A 20,755-nucleotide genomic window follows, 5' to 3' on the forward strand; every position below is an offset into this window, starting at 1 on the left:
CTGTGATGGACACTCAAGGGCATCAGTGTGTAGGACACATTTTGTTTGCACACATTTGTTTAATACCGTTTTCACTTTGAGAGACAAGAGGAATCTCTCACCCCATTTGTGCATCAATGGTAATGGTCACTTTGCATTCAGTTAAATTGTCTGGCTCTATCAAGGCATATTCTCAAAGAACAAGAAAACAAAACAAGTTTTTACTCAAAGGTTTAAAAAGCATTTAAAAATAATGTATCCAGAAAGGCGGAGACAAAACATATTTATTTACTAGTTAGCAGTTAGTTCACACCTACAACATGAGATCTATATCTAAAACCAGATTCTAATTTTTTAGAAGCAAGACAATGTGATTTAAATAACTGTCAACTGATCAATGCAATCAATGTAGAGACCAGTAGGTATACTCTAAGGTGAACAAGTACACATGATGGTTTCGCTTGTGGAAGTCTCTGGTATTGTATGTTCCTGAGTACACTAGAACAAGTGCACATGATAATTCCATTGTGTCCAGGCGTACAGGAGAACATTTCAGTGACTGTCCTCGAGATGAATGGCTCTCCTGGGACGGTGATACAACCCTGAATGCCAAGTATTGATGTGAGTGTTAGTTCAGTGTCAGCCAGGCGTTCAGGGGGCTCTGGAGAGCATTGTAGATTAAGTGCTTGTGTTAAAAATGTTAAAGAGATCTGATGAGAAATAGATTGTTATCTCTTTCAATTTAGAATTCAAACAACATCTGACGCCAGTTTTAAAATTGACTGGTTAAAAGGTTTTGTGTAAAAAACATTTTTTCAACAGTTTAAGGACATTTTCAAGACATTCTCCCTGTTTATGACTTTACAATATAAGGGTAACGCTATTTTTCAGGGCATTATCATTTGCAGAAGCCCGAGGTCTTCCATTAACTACCCGACGAAGGAGGACAGTTGAAAAGACCGAGGGCTTCTGCAAATGATAATGCCTTGAAAAATAGCGTTACCGTTATTATAGCTAAAATCGATGGTATTTGTTATTAAATAAAAAGAAACAACAATATCGGTTTTGAAACATTTACTGCAATCAACAGGAATGTCACCGACCCACTTTCACAAATATGGAAACGTCAAAGGACAAACCAGATTACGTCACTATTGAACGTGACGTCACCTATCCCTATCCTATGACGTCACCTAACAACGGGCGTGATAATGGCCTGTCGTCAAGTAATATGAGGGCATTATCAAGTTACGGTGGCCCGCTCATTTCTGATAACATGCGGGCGTTTAATTGATAATTCTAGCCATTTTAGCTATAATACATGTTAAGCCTCACAGTGTTAGAAATTGGTACTATTCCTGTAGTCCTTGCCGAAGTGCCCAATGATTAAAGTATCATAAGGACTAGTAGAAATTTGCCAGTTTTAAGGGTTTTGCTGTATGTTATCATTTTAAGGACTAGTGGACTAAAATTATTAGTTTCTACCGCTGCCTTACTTGATATAGGATGTTACCAGGGCTAATCACTGACATTCTCAGTAACCATTCTAAAATATGTCATTCTGGCATGTTAGAAATATCAAGTTGAAATTAGAGCTGTGCTGTGTAAATCAATAAAGATTAACACGCATTATGACAGTGACTGCTTGCCATGAGCCTAAAGTAAACATTAAGAAGTACACAGATTTCTTTTGTTGGCAAAACAGTGTTTGACCTGGATTGACAAGCCTGAGAAGTCATCATCTAGATAAATACTTACAGGTATTTTAGGGAAAGTCTGATTTGTCAAGCATCGCGGTGAAAGACATGTGGTATCCATGGTGATACAATTATAAAATCAATTGCCTGGATTCAGCAGGAGATGACTAGATTGATCATGTTGATTTGCTTTGAGGGATCCTTTTGGACAAGGAGCTGTTGTATGGGCTGGAGAGTATAGGTGGGTGGGGCGAGGAGGAGGGTATCGATACAGGTGGAGACATGCAAATATTTCAGTGAAGTGAGAGTAGTTTCATATTGTATACATACACTAGTATATTGAGAGGCAAAGGCCAGAAGCTACCAATTTGTTCATATATAAGTATTCAAAATCTTTAATATATGTAGTCTGTGATTCTAGCCACTAGTCCTTTGCCTGAGTGGTGTAAAATCCTGTGCATTCTAGTGCATTGCATTAAGCTCAGCTAAAAATAGTCCATGTAGGAACACTTAATTCTGCTGAAATGAAGCTCAGAGCCATATTCTTGCTAGTATACTCAAACGTTGTTGGTACAGACTGTGAATGTCTGTATGGCCAATCTTCAACCCAACTAAACTCAGTTAAAGCTTTAAGGACAAAATGAGGTTTGAGTTGTAATGTTGTGATAAGCAAAGACGGTTGCTTACTTGGTTGCTGCTGGTTTAATGCAAATCGTTTAAAACATTTCGAAATAGATGGTGCAGTGTTATAGATGGTGTAGTTTGTTTACATGAATAAATACATGATCAATAATTAAGACACAGTAGACTCCAAATCAGCTATTCTGTTGTACTGGAAGTGTTACAAGAAGAACTAGCATGAACCAAGTTAATAATTTCCTTATATTGAGTCCTTAGTTTATACTTTTTCAAGGATAACTGTTTGCAAGTTAATTCAAGTAAGTAATGTATTAGGATTATATTGACCTTTAAGTTACTATTATTTGCAAATGTTCATGTAATTTCTCGAGTTGCAACATATGCTAAATTTGGCATCACTTGCACCAGAGAATGCCTAATTGGCATCATTCCACAACATAGGAAATTTGTGGCTTGATTCTGCTTTGGATGCCATCCTAGTCCAAGGTCCACAGGGCCTGCAGTGACCCTCAGCCTGATATTGACCACCGACTGTGCAGAGTGTCCAGAAGTCAATTAGTCTAGCCTCCCAGCCTTTCTGCTAACAGACTCATCTGAGGTGTTGAGTGATGGATACAGACAAAGTATTAGATTGACCTTCTTTTGTCTGTGCCATGTCTCCTCCAGGCAACACTTCAATATCATCTGTAGTTCCTTGTCGAAGAAGCTAGGGCATTCTCTGGAATTTCAATTTTGTTTTACTTGGGTGTATCGGGTGATAATGTCTTAAAGTTATGATTTTGTGTACTGATAATGTGACAGAAGCAATACCATTGGCCGACCTAGTATCAATTCCTACATATGTTAACTTCCGACAGACTTTTCCATTTTGATTAAAGACAGAATTTCTTCCATTATCATCATGTGTTATCTGTATCGGGGTCAGATTTAGGTTAGTGTTTCCATCAAGCAAGGAAGTAATGAATGACAGTTTTCTGGGGGAAATCCCAACTGTAGCATGGTATTCCATGCTCAATAATACCATCTCTTTGAATCAATAATAGGAATTGTGCATTTTTTTATGCAGAACAAAATGGAATTCATTTCATAATTCTGGTATAAAGTTTTGCTATGGTTATTCATTAACATCGTGAAGTAAAAAATTGCAGAATTCTTTCACAATGCTGCTTGTCTGCTGACAATATGCGGCAAAAGGTTAAAGGTAGCCATTTCAGGAAATTGCACCCTGTCTGTGTCCAAATCACTATCTAATACCCAGTAAGCGTCTTGCATTGATGTAGATGACACGTTGATGTCCGTGTAAATAAGGCAGAGGTTACCGGTATGTGAGAAGGACTGAAGGCGTTGTCAGTCCAGAAAGTCAGTCAAGCAGACTGATAACACAAATGATGACACCAGTACAGATTACAAGTCGATGAGATCTCACTTGCACGCATTGCTGGAATAATCTGTCTTTGGATGCCGATTATGCAGGGGACGGATGAGAGCACATGTAAAATATCACCTGGAATAAAATTGTGGAAATTGTTGACTATCCAGTGAAATATTTATTTACATGACACAGTGCTTTACACAAACTGACATTTGGAAGACGTGGTATAGAATTGCTGTTTGAATTTTCCAGATGCCAGATGAATTATGTTACTTTTTCATCATACGCTACAAATGTCTGATTCCATCCAAATGGGGAGCTGGACAGGTATTATCAATATCCCCATCATTGTCCTTTCCCATTGTCCATTTTAGTCCCTCTTTAAAGCATAGGCAGCTGGAGCTTACTTCTTTTTTGGAATATCATGGGGTCTATATTTCTTTGAATAAATACAACCTTGATTGTTTACATAAAGACAGCATGACATATACTGGTATAAGTGGACTGTCCCCAATACCACATCCAATACATTTAATAAGTATGACAGTAGTATGATAGAGCCAAGTCATTGTTATCTAGACATTTTTGGTAATGTTAATTGATGCTATTCTCACCAGTCATTTATAACATCTGGGACCCGTGAAGATCAGGGGTAAAATAGGTCTTCTGCAACCCATGCTTGCCGTAAAAAGCGAAAAAGGGGATCGGGTGGTCAGACTCGCTGACTTGGTTGATGCATGTCATCGTATCCCAATTGCGTGGATCGATGCTCATGATGTCAGTCACTGGATTGTCTGGTACAGACTCAGTTATTTACAGACCGCCATCATATAGCTGGAATATTGCTGAGTGCAGCGTTAAACAACAAACAAACAAAATATAACATCTGGTCCTCTTTCTGTTAAGAAGCCTGGTACTGATAATAATAGGGGGCACGGGTGGCCCAGTCGTCTGAGGCACCGCGATTCGCTGTACAGAGTTACGTCCCTTGGACACGGCAGAAACCTTTGATTGTGGGTTCGAATCCCGGTTCACCCCGATTATGTTTCTAGGTTTGTCAGCACCATACCCGTGCTCGTGGGTTTCACCGAAGTGGTAAACGTCTGAGACCTGCATCACTTCGGGCTTTCCTCCCACATTAAGCTGACACGCCGTGATATAACTGGAATAATGTTAAAAGCGGCGTTAAACCCAACTCACTCACTCACACTCTGATAATAATAACAACATCCTGAGGAGATTCTGGTTAAACTTGTTGCCCAGCAACCTATGCATGCTGTTAGGGGCAACTTAATGGATTAGTTGGTCAAGCTCTGTGCCTGTGTGCCATCGTCCAGACTTGATTATAAACTGATCAACATCATATGGCTTGCATTGAGCTGAGTGTGGTATTGACAACAAACAAACAAATTATGATAAGCAAGTAATCAGTTTGTAGTGGCCTTAGCACATATGTACATACATTTAGGTAATATAGATTGGAAGAAAGTTCGCCTCATGCAAACAGATTAATGTCTCATGCATTGCTATCTATCTTGAAAGCTGTGGATGTATCATTGTCTGTTTAATAATTCACACATGGAGCTAAGCATTCCTGTGATGCTATTAGAGGTATAAATGATTCTCTCTGATCCTAGTGGGGATTCCATAACAATTGCTAGCCAGTGCTTTGTACAAGAATCCAGATGTGTTATGTTCGTGTATGAAATTAATCAGTGTGCAGGGGTGATCCATCTTTGTACTGAAGAAATCTGGGAAAATTCTCTGAGATATAGTTCATTAGCGCAATGCCACATTCTTAATTATGCAAATAGATATTTATATATAAAGCACAATGATGTTTCATCCTAATTTTCAAGTTTGTAATCCAAAGGTTGATTGGAGATTTGAACAGCCATCTTAAAGAGCAGGTTAAGCAGGAACTTAGCTGACTTTCTGAAACTACAACTCGATACTCTTCAGTCAAATAATCCAAAGAAACTAGAAACTGCTGACACAGCACAATTTTTGTACGTGTAACTGTGTAACTGAATATTTATGTATATGCTCTTCTATACTGTCAGAGATGAGTATTGATTACCATTCCAGCGGGCATTACAGGCTAGAATTGATTCCGAGTAGCCAATGCTTGTTGTAAAATGTATCGGGTGGTCAAGTTCAGTGGGTTGGTCATTATAACACATTACTTCTAATGTCAGTCATTGGTTTTCTGGTCTAGACATGATTCTTTACAGGCTAATGGGACATTGCTGGAATATTTCTAACTGGCTTTTACAAACAACACATTATTGGTAACCATCAGTGACCTAGTAGTGGAGGTTTGGAATTCAAATGATTAATCCATCCCAAATCCATGAATAGGATGATATATGTTTCAGATTCTGAATTGTAAAATTATGATATATTGCTTCAAATAGTTTGAGAATGATAATACTATTCAGGCGAGTGAGTGACTCATTTATCATTTATGAAGTTTTTTACTTGTGTGTTTACTTTCTTCCGATATGAAATGATGATATAGATCATCTAAAGCATTTGTTAATGTTTCTAGCGGTCATGGAGATGGTGATTGAATTTCTGGTAGTATTAAACAGGAAATAGTAATGGAAGACCAGAAAATCAATTTCAACTCAGATCTTTTAAGTGGAGTGTGAGTGAAGTGCTAGTTTGAGCTGCCCCTTGTCAGGACATAAGACATTGTCAGCTATTTCCTTTCAGGCAAACAAACATTTTGCTTTCTTCATGAGCCATTTTTTACACCATTAGGTTCTTGCAAGACACCGAAAGAAGTCAAAATATTTCACACTTGCAGTTTTGACAATGCTACAAGACACATTAGTTTTGTCCTTGGTCTAATAGAATTGTTTACCACTTAGAATAGAATTGATTCTTGCCTGTAATAGTTGAGTGTGCTGTCCTGTATTAAGTGGAAAGGTTTTTGTACAAAGTCGGCACATGCTGACTATGGTGCTGAAACTTGGAAAAAACTGACTGAAGTGTTGATATTTACATGTTAGCTTATACATCACAATACATTGTCAAAACCTTTTATTGGTTTGAATGCAGAAACTACTTAAGAAATGTTGTTAATAAACATTTTAGGACCGACTGTTTCTTAATGTCATACTCATAGTCAGCATTGTTGCAGATATATTATGGTAGCTTGTACCGGGTATACGATCCTCCAGAAAAGATCTGGGTTAGCATTGTTCTTCAGCAACCTAAGATGGTCTTATGAGACAACTAAGGGAATAGGGTGATAAGACTTGGTTGATGTATGTCATTGTATCCCAATTGCATAGACTTGATGGTTCAGACTCAGTTATTTACAGTCCACTGTCATGTAGCTGGAATATTGCTGAGTGTGGCGTTAAACAACAAACAAGCAAAACTGTATATGATCAAGTCTGGGACAGGGAAAGATCAACGCCACCAGGTTTCGATGACACACAGTCAGCCAGCTCAGACAGTTCAGTTGGCACTTGTGTCAAGGATTGGGGTCTTTCTGCACCCGGTTCCCACAGGAAAATATTGAAAGAAGCATTGTCTTTAAAACTTTTATAAATTGTTTAAAACTTAGTATTTGAATGTTAATAACTGTTTCTCAAGTGTGCCCACATTGACAGATATGAATAATGAATATACAGGGTAGATATGTCCTATACTTTGTAGCTGCCACAGAGTTAGTGACCTGATCACTGACAAATTTTAACCATTTGTTATATATATATTTCATTGTTTTTAACATACATTCTTTGTATTCCAGGACACAGCAGGTCAGGAGAGATATAGAACAATAACAACAGCTTATTACCGTGGTGCTATGGGATTTATACTCATGTATGATGTCACCAATGAAGAGTCCTTCAATGCAGTACAAGATTGGTGAGTACTTACACTGTACTGATGATGTCCATGTCATGCCAGCTATGCAGTCTGTGCCAGAACCTGAAGGCCTATGAGGCTGACACTATCATTGGTAGATTTAAATCATAAATATGGATAATTATTAGCTGATCGTACTTGACTCAGGCTTAGCTGTCCAATGTTGCAGACGGTTACTGATATGTTGGATACAGACTATAATGTAGGTGGCTGTCTAACAGCTATATCATACCAGACAGGGTAATTGTGTTCCAGCAATCCACGTTGATCAATATCAGTCAAACCAAGACTCAAATCCCCAATGGTCAGTTACATAATTACAATCATGTTCGGCTTCTAAATCATTGGGATGTTCTTAACAAAACGTCTGTACTACAGATCTATTTCCCTTAAAATCGATACAAAATGGAAATGAAATGAATCTTCTCTTGGATATTATGGTTGAAAAGGTATCATTTGTTGTTGATGCTATCAAGTAGTGGTACACAGAAAAATCTCTCTGAATGAAATAAATTCGGTCCAATCTTCCAGACACTTTGGCAAGTTGGCTCACAAGAAGACGTGCAACTTTTTGAATAACAACTTCTGTTGTGCTATATGTCATGGGCTTTCTGCTACCCTGGACAGAAGCCCATTTTATGTAGCAGGTACTTCTTTTCATAAACAATAAAAGAAAAAACAACAACAAAACAACCAATAACACAAATGCATTATTATGGATTATTGCATTTAGCAATGTTTCCATGTAGATTCTTACACTTTGGCAAGTAAACTCATGTTTGATTATGAACAATTCTTCAGTAAAACTGATCTGGACGTAAACAATGTTGAACTATGACGGGAACGAGTAACAGATCAGGATAAATACTAACTAAAAACCTTGTCCATCTTCCATTAGCTGAAATAGGAATGGAGAAAATTGCCTTTATTATGATCATATCAATGACAAATGATATCCATTTCTGATTATTGTGCAAATTTTTGCCAGAACAGTAGTAATTAGTTGTAATTGTATTTAACATTTTGATCGTGTTGGTACAATACTGGTCTCATTCATCTAAGTAATTCAAGTATGCTATTTCATTTAATGAGACAAGTTGTGGATTTTGAGAATTGGTTTGTTCTTTATGCACTGGACACATATTGATACAAGTATTATATGTCTAGATACAACAGATGTAGCCTAGAATCCCTAATGTATGTGTTGTATTTACATGTTGATGTAGTGAGAGTCTAAAGTAAACATGCTTTTCATCACCATGTGACCCCATTATTCTGGTTACTATTGTATAATATCAATATCTATGTCATAATACATGCTACACTTTCATCATATATTCCTCTCGTATGATTCAGTTGATCTTGTAGATTTCTGTTTTGTTTTATTGTCTTTCCATCATAATCTTGTCAGCTGAAGAAATTATTTCATATTTATTTAAAGGACAATTTGACTTTTCCTATTGGTTTGGGATATACCAGTTGAAAAATATGTTGAAGTTAAGAAAGTGAGAATGGTAAAAAATGTTACTGGACTTGTTTTTCTGCAACTGTCTGGGTGCAACCCATGCAGCTTCTAATGGGATAATGGGTTTGATGGAAAAACTTGATTGATTATCAGCAAGTAATCAACACAAACATTTTGTATAACAGGGGCTGTAGGTGTAATTAACATGGCTATTTCTTCAGCTGACTCTATACTTCCACTATGTTTAGTTCTCCTTTCCGTTTCCTGCATGCCCGGTCTGTCTCAATTCACAGGTGCACACAAATCAAGACACACGCGTGGAGTAATGCTTGTGTATTACTAGTAGGTAACAAATGTGACCTCGAGGAGTCCCGGGTTGTCGATAGTAAGGAAGGGGAGGACTTGTCCAAAGACCTAGGTAGGACTCAATTCCTATCGCCTGACTGCTGGGTTTGTGTTTGGGTTTGTGTTCTGTTTTTGTTTTGTTTGCTTTTCCTTTGTTTCACTAATTTCTGAACGTGACGTTTGGCAGCGCAGCAATGTCATGTTCAGATATAGCCAGACCCTGAAGCAGCATCTCTGTAACTCAAAAGGTCAAGGGCATTGATCTTCTTCTGAACCAATCATATGGTCCACTCTGAATCCACTTTTCCCAGAGATTGTTAAGTTGACACTCATCTGAAGCACATTAGAAAACCTGTATTTCCTGCCAGGGGGCAAAGTTGATCAGTGAACCTGGGAAAGAAATAAAAAATGTAAATATCACGTCAGCATGGATCATAGTTAATCGTGTCTGTTGGCTACAACTAAAGACTGCACGTTCCTAAGTGCCCCGAGCCTTTGATGGTACATGAGATGTTACTTCCTCCCTGCCTTGTGTATATTCTGGGTGAGGTAGGTACCGTCCTGGTGCCCAAATGCTGACACTGCTCTTTGTGTCTGCGTGGCATCATAACTCAATATCTCCCCCATTTTCCAGGTGTACTCAAATCAAGATGTACTCTTGGGATAACAGTCAGGTAATTTTAGTTGGTAACAAATGTGACCAAGAGGACCAGCGTGTTGTCTCCGAGCAGAGAGGCCAGCAGCTAGCAGATAACCTAGGTATGTTTTAACGCAGACACATTTCTTGCTTTCTTCCAGGTGCACCCAGATCAAGACATATTCCTGGGACAATGCTCAGGTTGTTTTAGTTGGCAACAAGTGTGACTTGGAGGATGAACGGGTGGTTTCAACTGAGAGGGGAAAACAGCTAGCAGACCAATTAGGTACCCAGAGCATGACTTGTAGTGTTTCATCACTCCATGTTGCCGTCATCAGTGCCTGAAGGCCTGACACTTTGTGTGTAGAGTAACTCATGTAGCAAGATTGTGACTGCACCCTGTCCATGATGTAACTCTGTTTAGTGAAATTATATGTTACTTAATCAAACTGTGTGTTGTAGTCTAGATTCATGATATAGTGTTTATTCGTTCTCACGCTAAACAAGCATGTCCTTGTATTTGTCTCCGGTATGTAGACAGTGTAACTTGCACATTGTTGGGGTAATTGACATTTGTACCCAATGTTTCATAAGAGTTGCTGGGAAATGAAGATTGGGTGGTCATGTCATTCCTAGCTGTTTGTGTATCCTATCTACCACTTGGGAGTGAGTGAGTGAATGTTGTTTAATGCCACAGTCAGTGATCTTCCATATTCATGGCAGCCTGTAAACAATCGAGTCTGGACCAGACATGTTTATTTACAGGCCGATGTAAATATTGCTGATTGTGGCATGCAAAATTGACTGACTAAAATAATCTAATAACATTCAGTCAAGTCTACCATGTAAGCACTGTATGTATGACCCTGCACATTAATCACTAGACGAAGCCAGTATTTCCTCTTGGAATGCAAGGTAGCCAGTGTCAAGGCCTTACAGTGGATGAATAGATCAATCCAAAACCTTTTGTCATGAGTGAATACCGTACCTCTATTACATGATTGCCTTAATCCTGTATTTTGGAGGTCCTCCTCTAGCATCAGCTGACCCTAATTAGTTGTGTGGATAATAGTCATTAGCCATATACTTAATGGGAACTGATCAAGGTTCACAATGAAGTTTTGAATGTGCAGTAAAACAAAAGACGTACTACAAAACACCTGAACTTAATGACCAGCTGTTCAGCCTAACACTTATTTGTTAATCTCACAACATTACAAATTATCAGACCTATGATAATGCTGAAAAGAAAAAGGGCATATGAATTTTATCCACACTTATCATATAATGTCTTACTGTCACACTAGGACATGCAACAAATTAATGCATTGTGAGACACATCAGCATCTTGACCTGTTATCCTTTTAGTTGCATTGTAACCATATTTTAACTACTCAAGGTTCTTCAATAAGCACCAGATTTTCTTTATTGTGGAAGATAATTCGACCCATGTATTTTTAAGCATGCAGGTTTTTTCAGTTGTTTCCAATGAATCTTCTAAATGTTTTGCAAGTGTCAAAGGGGCAGATCAAAAGTTTTTTGGTTTTTTTTCCCAATAAAACGTAAATCCTTTTAGTCATTTCGCCCCGCCCACATTAAAACTTAATGCCTTTCATTTATGTGAGGCAGGCATTTGTTTCCTTCGGTGTGTCGATTGACACAGTGTTTATTTAAGGCGGGCGTTTATTGAATTTTTACAGTATATCACATCCTGCCTGGCCCTTCATGCAAAGGGACCAAGGTTGTTAGTACAGCCCAGTACTTTGGTGTCAATAGACATTTTGCACTGGAGAAAATAGGCAAATGGCTGTCGTTAGCTTTTGACAGTTTACCCAACTCTGTTTCAAGCATCAATTATGAACATTTTTATTTTTCTGTTCCCTAACCTGCATTTCCAAAGCTACTACGTGCAGTGTGCAGTCTGTACATAGATTAGTGACCAAGGGCTCTTTTCCTCATTAGCCATGTATTTGCCAGGAGGTAATTAGCTGTGTATATATGTACGTGGGATGATATGCGTAGAGTTCATGACAATCAAGCTAACTGTGGATGACAGACAAGGCTAACGTACTTAGGGCATACCACAGTCAGAGCTTAATAAGCTCTTCTCTAGTATTTTCCTGTCTCTAAGTATGAGGCTATACAATAACTGTTTTATATGCCCTTGACAAGGATGGATTTTGAGGAAGGATCTTTATGAAATAAATAAAAATAAACTGTTCATCTTTAATGATGGATTCCCATTCTTTCCCAACTCAACTTCAAGATAACAAATTTGGTTGGCAAGTTAAAAGATGGATCAGTTTGGATATTTGAAACATGTGGACAATAACCTACATGCTATGGAGAGATATGGACTGCCTGTCCTGAGTGAATTAATGCCGTAAGTCTGACGCCTTGGGAACATTACTTCTTGAATGCAGATAATTGATAATTCAGTTGTAGTGAACTAGTCAATCATTGTAATAACCTCACTATTGCTATATGGGTAATGTAACTATTTAGGGGAGGGGCCCAATCACATACATGATTGTAAACAAGATCAACGTAAGTACAACATGAAACTAGTGTGTGGATAGTGTTCTTATACCTCACATTGGAGTGAGTGGGCTATGAGTTTTGTCACACATTGGAGTGGTTTGTTTCGCTGTATGATAGCTACGTGAGATAGAGGTACAGCCATGGTTGTTGTTTTGTGAAGCAGTCTGATGGAGACTCTTATTGAGTGGATGGTGGACATCTGCACAGTGATGTCCTGCAACACAATTATAATGTTATATTTATGTATTCCTGTAATGTATTATGCACAGTACTAACCAGTTGTTTGTTGTCTATATATCTGCTTGCTAGTCCCAGTGTTCCTTGTCACAGCCTGTTTACTAACTCATGTTCCTACTAACGTCGTGTCTACCTCCTGTGATTTATCCGATTACCATTGTGATGTGTTATTTCCACCCAGCTTGCAACATACTGCGTTTATGCAACATTTATTGCCTTCTGTTCCAGGTTTTCAGTACATGTTATTACAGATATGATACATTATGAATGTAATATTTTATTTCTATGTGACAGATATTTCTTTTCAAATGAGTAAAAGTAAAATTGCTGGGTATTAACTCAAATGGTAACATCTTGATGCCAGAATAAATCATACTCATGCTGTGCAGTAATTCAGGACACTATTTTGTTGTACATGTGCCTAAAACAATTTAACAGTGTCAGGGATTTGTAATGAATCACAATGCATTAATGCCAGGAAATAATGTTTTAATAGAGAGAAATAGATGGAATATGTATTGTATTTCCAACCATGGTTGCAGTGCCATTAAGGAGAGTTCATGATGACCTTATCCAGTGTGCTGAATATGTTATCATGTAATGAAAGGAAATATCCACATCTTCAGATGACCACATAAAATATCCATGCCATTTGCATGTCACTTGACTTTACCAGTCAGATTCATGTGTGTGAGTTAAGTGCTTAGGTTTCAACGGTAATGTCAGAGCTGATGTGACCTTCAAGTGGATAAGGACATCTCGCAGTAGAGACTCCATTTTAACACATTAAGCCACAAGCTGTCCTATCATTGAAAGTTGTTTTAACATGTGAAATCATTGCTGTCGCCATTAGTTTTAGTGCCTAACACATCAAACTCAGAAGCTCTTGTAACTTACTGTGGAAATATATTGATGAAACAGTAGAAAAACTTAATAGGATTGTCTTTCTCAGCATGTCCAAAAAAGGATTTCAGTGAAATGTTATTGGGATTTATTGCATGTTGCGAGAATATTATTACATCGGAGACCTGTTTATAAAAGTTTCAGTAGATCACCCTTTCCCAGCCAGACACAAAACACATTATTGTGGCTATTGATAGGAGCAATGAAATTTGTCACTTGTATGTTTGTGGATTATGACACTTGTTTTATTTAGTAGGGAAAGCTTCACTCCTGTCCCATTAATCAGATCAACAACTAGAAATAACTCAAGGGATATGCCCCTGTTAAAAACATTTGGGATTTTTTCTCCTTAGAAACAGGACAGTGTGTGCGACTTACATTTACTGAGGAAATCATCAAAACTCTCATCAGTTCCAAATGTATGAGTCCCAAAATATTTCAAACTCATACCATATCACCCATCTGGTAGTAAACTGTTTTTATTTCCCAATATACCGGTAGATATGATTTGTAAAACACATACAGTGTTAACTACAGTCACGCACACGCACACGCACACGCACACGCACACGCACATTATGTGTGGCAGCGGTGCTATGTTAGCAAGGTCAATAAGTTTAGGTTTTGTAGTCTCTGTAACGCCGTTATACCTCATGATTGAACATCTTGGGTTGTGGAGAGTCTTACAAGGTTGTTAAACTTCAACATCAACATAATTTGACAAAAGCTTTGCCCTTTAGCATTTCCTCAGTTTCGCCAATATATTGTTAACCTTTGATCGTTGCTGGAGATTGTATTCCATCTTATATAGTCTTGCTCTGTTGAGAATAGTCCATAAAAATATTTAGTTTCTTTCCAATAGAAGAAGAGGATGTAGGCATGATACCAGTAATAAATTAATTCTATCACTCACATTAAGAATTTATGACAAAAATTGTTTTGGAAGGCATATCATGTAACTTTCTGTTATGTTTGCTTTTTCTGGGGGTTTTCTATTTGAGTAGAAATATGATTACAAAGTTTCAACTGAAACCATTTGGTAGGCAAAATGTTTCAGTCCATGTCAATGGACTGTTTCCTGTTAACTAGCCACTTTTCCTGTTATCGGTACCCTACTTGTTTGTTTCAGGTTTGGAATTTTTCGAGACATCAGCAAAAGAAAACATCAATGTGAAAGCTGTATTCGAGCGCCTGGTTGACATTATCTGTGACAAGATGTCGGAGAGCCTCGATTCTGATCCCACTCTCGCCAACAGCCAGACAAAGGCTACCAGGCTGACGGAGAACACAAACCCACAAGGCAGCGGCTGCCAGTGCTGATCAGCGACACCTACCAACAAATGGTTGTATCAAGGGGAATAACTCAAGTCTCACATCTGGCTTGTAGTGGTTTTAGACTGCTGATTGATGCATTCATCTTTCTATAAATTCTGTGACTATTATGGGAGATATTTAAATCCAAATGAAAAGGACAAGCATGTCTTTGGATTTTGTATGTACAGGGAATGGTTGGAAATCTATACCTCCTTTGAGGATTTATGTCGGTTTGGGCATACTTCAGCTTAATGTTTTCTATTCCATTTTGACCTCATTGGGAGTAGAGACTCAGTATTCACTTTTCCCCCTTTGATACAGTTATTTGGTATGCGAACCAACTTGCCCAACAATTAACATACTTGGGTCAGTCTGTCATTAATGACAAGTCCAGCAATGAGGATTCAAGATATTCACTAAACTATTCAGTCCTGTAGAGAATGTCTGTTGATCAATACTTTAACATCTGCAATTCCATGTATTTAGACAGCTCAAGTAGGGCATCTTCTGTTTTCATTGTTAACATAGCTGGATATGGGACCAAGTATTCTGACCAGGACTGTCCGAGTGTTTATTGCTCATACTTAGTGGTTAGGAAAACATTGTATAGACGAACGAAGTGGGGATTCTTGCGGCAAGTCCAGCTCACGCCCACTGTTCAGACAAGCAAGTATTAACAGTGACGATGAAAACATCACTTGTAATCTGTTTGTCTGGAAGTAGCCAGAGTGGCAGCCATATTAGATTGATCTAGCTTAGAATCTCAGGAACGGTCAGCAAGAAAGACGACGTCAGGGATGTAACATCATGCCAAAATAGCGTGAACGTAACATTGTTTCATGCTTTTATGCTGTTGTGATCCGTTAACATGTTATTGCTTGACAGCACATTCTGCTAATTCCTATTTAGCTGTATGTATATAAAGCCAGCTCAAGTTTTCTGTGGCAGGATGATCCCGTACCGTTTTTCTTGCCGATTGTTATCTAGAGGAGTGTACTTCAAATAGAAATCCACTTACATATTATGACTTTTGTGTGGTTAACCTTCCTGTTCCTTTTTATATTGAAGATATTTATTTCTACTTTGGCATATCTGCCAATATTTATATTTGGTTTTGGTAATATTTGATGTTTTGTTATTTGTTCAATTTGTTCTTCTCTGGAGGATTCTTAATATCAACATACGAATGGAGTGACATTGAATGATCTCCTTCTGTCTCATACGTCTTTAGTTTCAACAGTCTAGCACATTCCAGTCTGTCATCAACAGCATGTACATTCATTCAGTTCTCGGACATTCCATTTCTGGTTTCTGTAATCTGGGGTGAAATGGGATGACTTTCATTGTAGAAGATCTTGACATGTGATATGTATCAACCACAATGATCTGGAGTATAATTGTAATATGCAACATGAGGAGTTAAGCATGTTAACACCTTGTTGTTATGAATGGTGATTTGCCATGGTAACCAAACCTTGTGTAGTGTTGTGTGTAAGGATTTCTCAGATGTAAGGTTTAGCTAAGACCAATTCTACATACAGTAATGTAAAATGTATCATCACTCTTAAAGTGGTTTCTGTTGATTCACTGCCCAAAGAGTACTCTGGTATACTAGAACAAAAGAGGTTCATGGTAATTGTCGTTTCAATCATTTCTGTAAGGGTTTCTAAATTGTAACAGTTTGTCAACCTGGTTGACAGAGCAAGTATCACAGTTTACTAAAACGGCAACTCTCTCGTCCCTTTCATTGCATTACTCACCATTAACACCCAGTTTCTAAGTCTATCTTGATAAATTTGTGTATAGTGTAGAAAATTTGTGAGACATTAACTCTTGTTGTTGTAAAGATTACTTGAATATACATCTGTTGGAGAGCACATTGTTGATATACCTAGTCATCAGCATGCCATTACCAACTCTATCACCATGGCAGCCTACTGTATCTCATGGCAACTGTTGCCTTGGTGAGAGAGTAGGCTGTTGTTTCTGAGAGCATTTTATCTGTACATAGCTCTAGCTTATTGTTGCTGGATGTACAGTGTGTCCCACTGCCTGAATGAGTCTGATTACCTGTCTGTTTAGTTTACGATGAGTAGACAGTGTAGTGATGACAATTCCCACAGTTTGAGACAAAGCGGCAACACACTCATTTGACCAAAGTACGGTGTTAACAGACCTATTGAAGGCATACACAACCAACTTACCCTTTGAAACCACGGAATCTAGGTTAGTTTTGAGGCTTTAAACTTCTCCAAACACACACAGATATATATAGTTTCCTCTAATTCGATTAAAGGTAATTTGGCTTTTGATGGAGGAACTATAACAGATATATCAAGAGTGAACATTTACCAAACAATATTGCTGCTTTGCCCCAATGTGTGGAATGGTTGTTAAAGTGCAAGGTTTGTGTATTAACAATCACTTTGATGTGCAATCATTCTGACTTAATATCTCAAGGAGCTTGACCGCCCCCAACATGTGCAATTTCCTGCTGTGTTGAGTTAGCTGTGTATCTCTGCTCAGTGCTAGGTTCTTCTCGGCATGCAGTACTGGAGTCTAACAGTTGGTTGATGTACATGTGGGTTCCCTACAATCATAATACTTGTTTTACCCTTGTAATAATAAGCTTTTTGTGAGAGACAAACATATATGCTGTGATTTTCTTGTTAATTGTTAAAATCTGTAGACTTTTATTTGTCCTGTAGTATCATAATGATTTCTGTACATGTGTATGATACAAGAACCACTCTAGACTTGTCTAGCTCTCCTTCAGTCATTGCCAGCAATAATGCCCTCACTCTACAGTAGCCACTGCATGTTGGCATTGCAGGCTCATTGCATCATGTATTCAACACCTACAGCGTCACATCACCCAGTGTTGTCATGACAATCGAGCAGCGAAAACAGGTATTCCCAAAAAAGTGATTTTGATGAGATTTGTTTGAATTGTTTACAGTTCAAGAACCATGCTGGAAAATGCTTTTCATGAGATTAATGTTGAATGTCCAAGACTGGTATGAAAAATTAAGTTAGGAGATATTTAACAGAAAATACCCAGAGTTTCATGTGAACATAGGAAGGTTTAAACACATTTACTTACTGGCGTGAGTAACCTTAACATTTTAAGCATTTTTTCTCATATTATACCTACATAACCATCATGCTTGACGTTCCTAGGAACACATGCGATCCTCTGGGTATGATGGGTGATGTGATGGCTACACTGGACAGGATCCTGTGGAGGGGGGACCTCGGGGACTAGTAGACTAGTCATCCCATGGATGTACTCCCCCCACAGTATCACAGTCTTCATCTTGTATCATCTGTTGGTCTCTCCCTGATGAAGCTAGTCTAGTAACTCCACGGTAGCAACTGTCCACTGTCAGTTATAGCTGCAAGTACAAATAAAGTCATTAACATCAACTACTTTTGCTGTTATCTTTTACCACCTTGTAAAGTTTGTTGTTGAACACCACAGTCAGCAATAATCCTTGTATAGAACAGGGGGATGTCGGGACAGACCAGTTATTGATATTTGTGCAATGTCCCATGCCTTTGGGATGATGCCACACTATCAACCAAGTCACCGGGCCTGTCCACCCTATCCATTCAGTCACCTCTTACAAGCACAGGTTGCTCATGACCAGGGCCCCTTTTCACAAAGCAATCATAGGACTTCGACTATCGTAACTCCCATAGCTTAGCGTTGCCTTTACAACAGTCTTAACGGTACACTCGCTTTGTGAAACGGGGCCCTGTTGTAACCTGGGATACCCACAGGTTCCCGGGGTATGTGGATTGTGGAAACATTGACATGAGTAGACCGCTAAAAGGTCTACTAGTAACTTGACATGAACTTACTGCTCTGCCATACATACTCTAACACAGACTACAATATACTTCATGCTAAGATCTTTCTTGTATTAAGTCCCTGGTTATCCAATTTTCTTGTCAATCAGTCATGACTATTACTTTAAATAAAGATATACATTTTCAAGATATTTTAGCTCGAGTGACAGACTTTCAACATCACAGCTATATCCTAACGGGGAACACTTGGGTTAGTATATGATGGCATTTGACCAACAGGAGCATCAACCATAGGCCTATTTCATCACCCTAATTTTTTATTCAGAATCTATACCCAGAAATTCATAGAAATTTAACATTCAAACACTAAAGAACAGAAATAATATTGTTCATGTTTATGTCAGATATACATAAACAAATATAACCAAAACCAAATTATGTATGTATCTTGAATTCCTTCATACGGATTCTCATTATGTGATCGTGAGGAAATCAATGTATGCAGCAACCTGTCAGTGGCTGCTATTGTCAACATGCTATTGTCCACACCACCTGTCACAAGGTAGACATTGCAGAATTTATGGCCGATATTCTAGGAAAATAGTTTTTAATGTTTGCGTACATCACACTTACCTGCACTTGTTAGTGGTCCCGCCTACTGTCGTGATCAATAGCCTTTGTTGACACTTGGGAAAGTGTGGTACATTCCAACTTACACCAACACAGGCAATTTGATTGGTTGACTGGGATCGTGAGGCTATCGCTCGACCCAAGCAGTGCAGCTGTGTCAAACGTAAACATGATAATGTTCCGATGGAATTTGTGCATCCCACACCTGTGGAATGTCATCCTGACTGGCACCAAACCCCAACTGGGTGAGGTTGTTGAACTTTTCATTCAGATTTATTGCTGGAGAGTTTGAGAAAATGATTGTATTCCCAAACCAGATTGTTCAGGTTCAGGAGTTCACCATGCAGCTTATGAATATATAGAATTCAGATAATTATAGGAAAAATAGAACATTCTTTGATGTTGCCAACATGGGACAACTCGTCTTTCTACTCTCAGTAATAGATGGGATGAAGTTTCCTTGTATTTGAGCATGAATTTCGCCCAAAAAAGTCCACATGACAAAATCAAAAACAGAAATGTAAAAGAAAAACATCTGTCTCGGTAAAAACATGTATTTGGATGTGGCACCAACAGACATATCACAAGTACCCCTAGAGGTATGATATATTTAGTCATCCACACAATCAAACCTGGAAGATGTAGCAGATGGTTGACAGAAATTCTGCAGTTTACAAAATAAAACACGGCCACAATGCTCTGTGGCTCACCTGACTTATGAAGTAATAATTTTATGACAATTAAACCTCATTTTGGTACAGATATATAGATTCTTGGAAAAAGTGAGTGAGTGAGTATGGTTTTATGCTGCTTTTAGCAATATTCCAGCAATATCACTGCAGGGGACACCAGAAATGGGCTTCACACATTGTACCCATGTGGGGAATCAAACCAGGGTCGTTGGCAAGATGATTAACCACTAGGCTATCCAACCACCCTTTCTGGGAAAAAGAAGAAAAATGTTTGGTTTCGATGTTGAGTAGTGATGCTTTAAACAAACTTTGATCTGACGGTCATTACATTCACACAAAGTTTGAGCCCTAGGCCAAGTGGTTCTAAAGATAACGATTTTTAAAACCTTTTTGTGCAATGTCATTCTTTCAATATTTAGAAAAGAAAACAAAAAGAATCACTGATTTGAACAAGATAAGATACCATCCTAAGAAGGCTGCACGCCAAATTTAAGCTTCATAACTCAATTGGTTTCGGGGAAAAGATATTTAGAAATTGCTAAAGGTCAAACAAAGGTCTTTCCACTGAAGAGGTCAGTGTCAGGGTTTCCAGGGATCACATGATAT

At 38.3% G+C, this 20,755-nt stretch overlaps 1 protein-coding gene across 6 annotated transcripts in view; it reads left to right on the forward strand.

Annotated features, from left to right (window-relative positions):
• The window catches only part of LOC139480199 (ras-related protein Rab-3), a 73,506-nt gene extending 56,626 nt beyond the window's left edge, over positions 1 to 16,880 (forward strand). For all 6 annotated transcript variants that reach the window (XM_071263232.1, XM_071263226.1, XM_071263228.1 and 3 more), the window contains 3 exons: positions 7,454 to 7,572; positions 10,181 to 10,305; positions 14,830 to 16,880. In XM_071263232.1, coding sequence (XP_071119333.1) covers positions 7,454 to 7,572; positions 10,181 to 10,305; positions 14,830 to 15,020 — 435 coding nt within the window. In that variant the 3' untranslated portion in view covers positions 15,021 to 16,880. The remainder of the gene's footprint in view (positions 1 to 7,453; positions 7,573 to 10,180; positions 10,306 to 14,829) is intronic.
• The last annotated feature ends 3,875 nt before the right edge of the window (positions 16,881 to 20,755 follow it).

This window comes from Haliotis cracherodii, unplaced genomic scaffold, assembly GCF_022045235.1.
Source record: "Haliotis cracherodii isolate W230 unplaced genomic scaffold, xgHalCrac1.p SCAF_4, whole genome shotgun sequence".
Taxonomy (NCBI): domain Eukaryota; kingdom Metazoa; phylum Mollusca; class Gastropoda; order Lepetellida; family Haliotidae; genus Haliotis; species Haliotis cracherodii.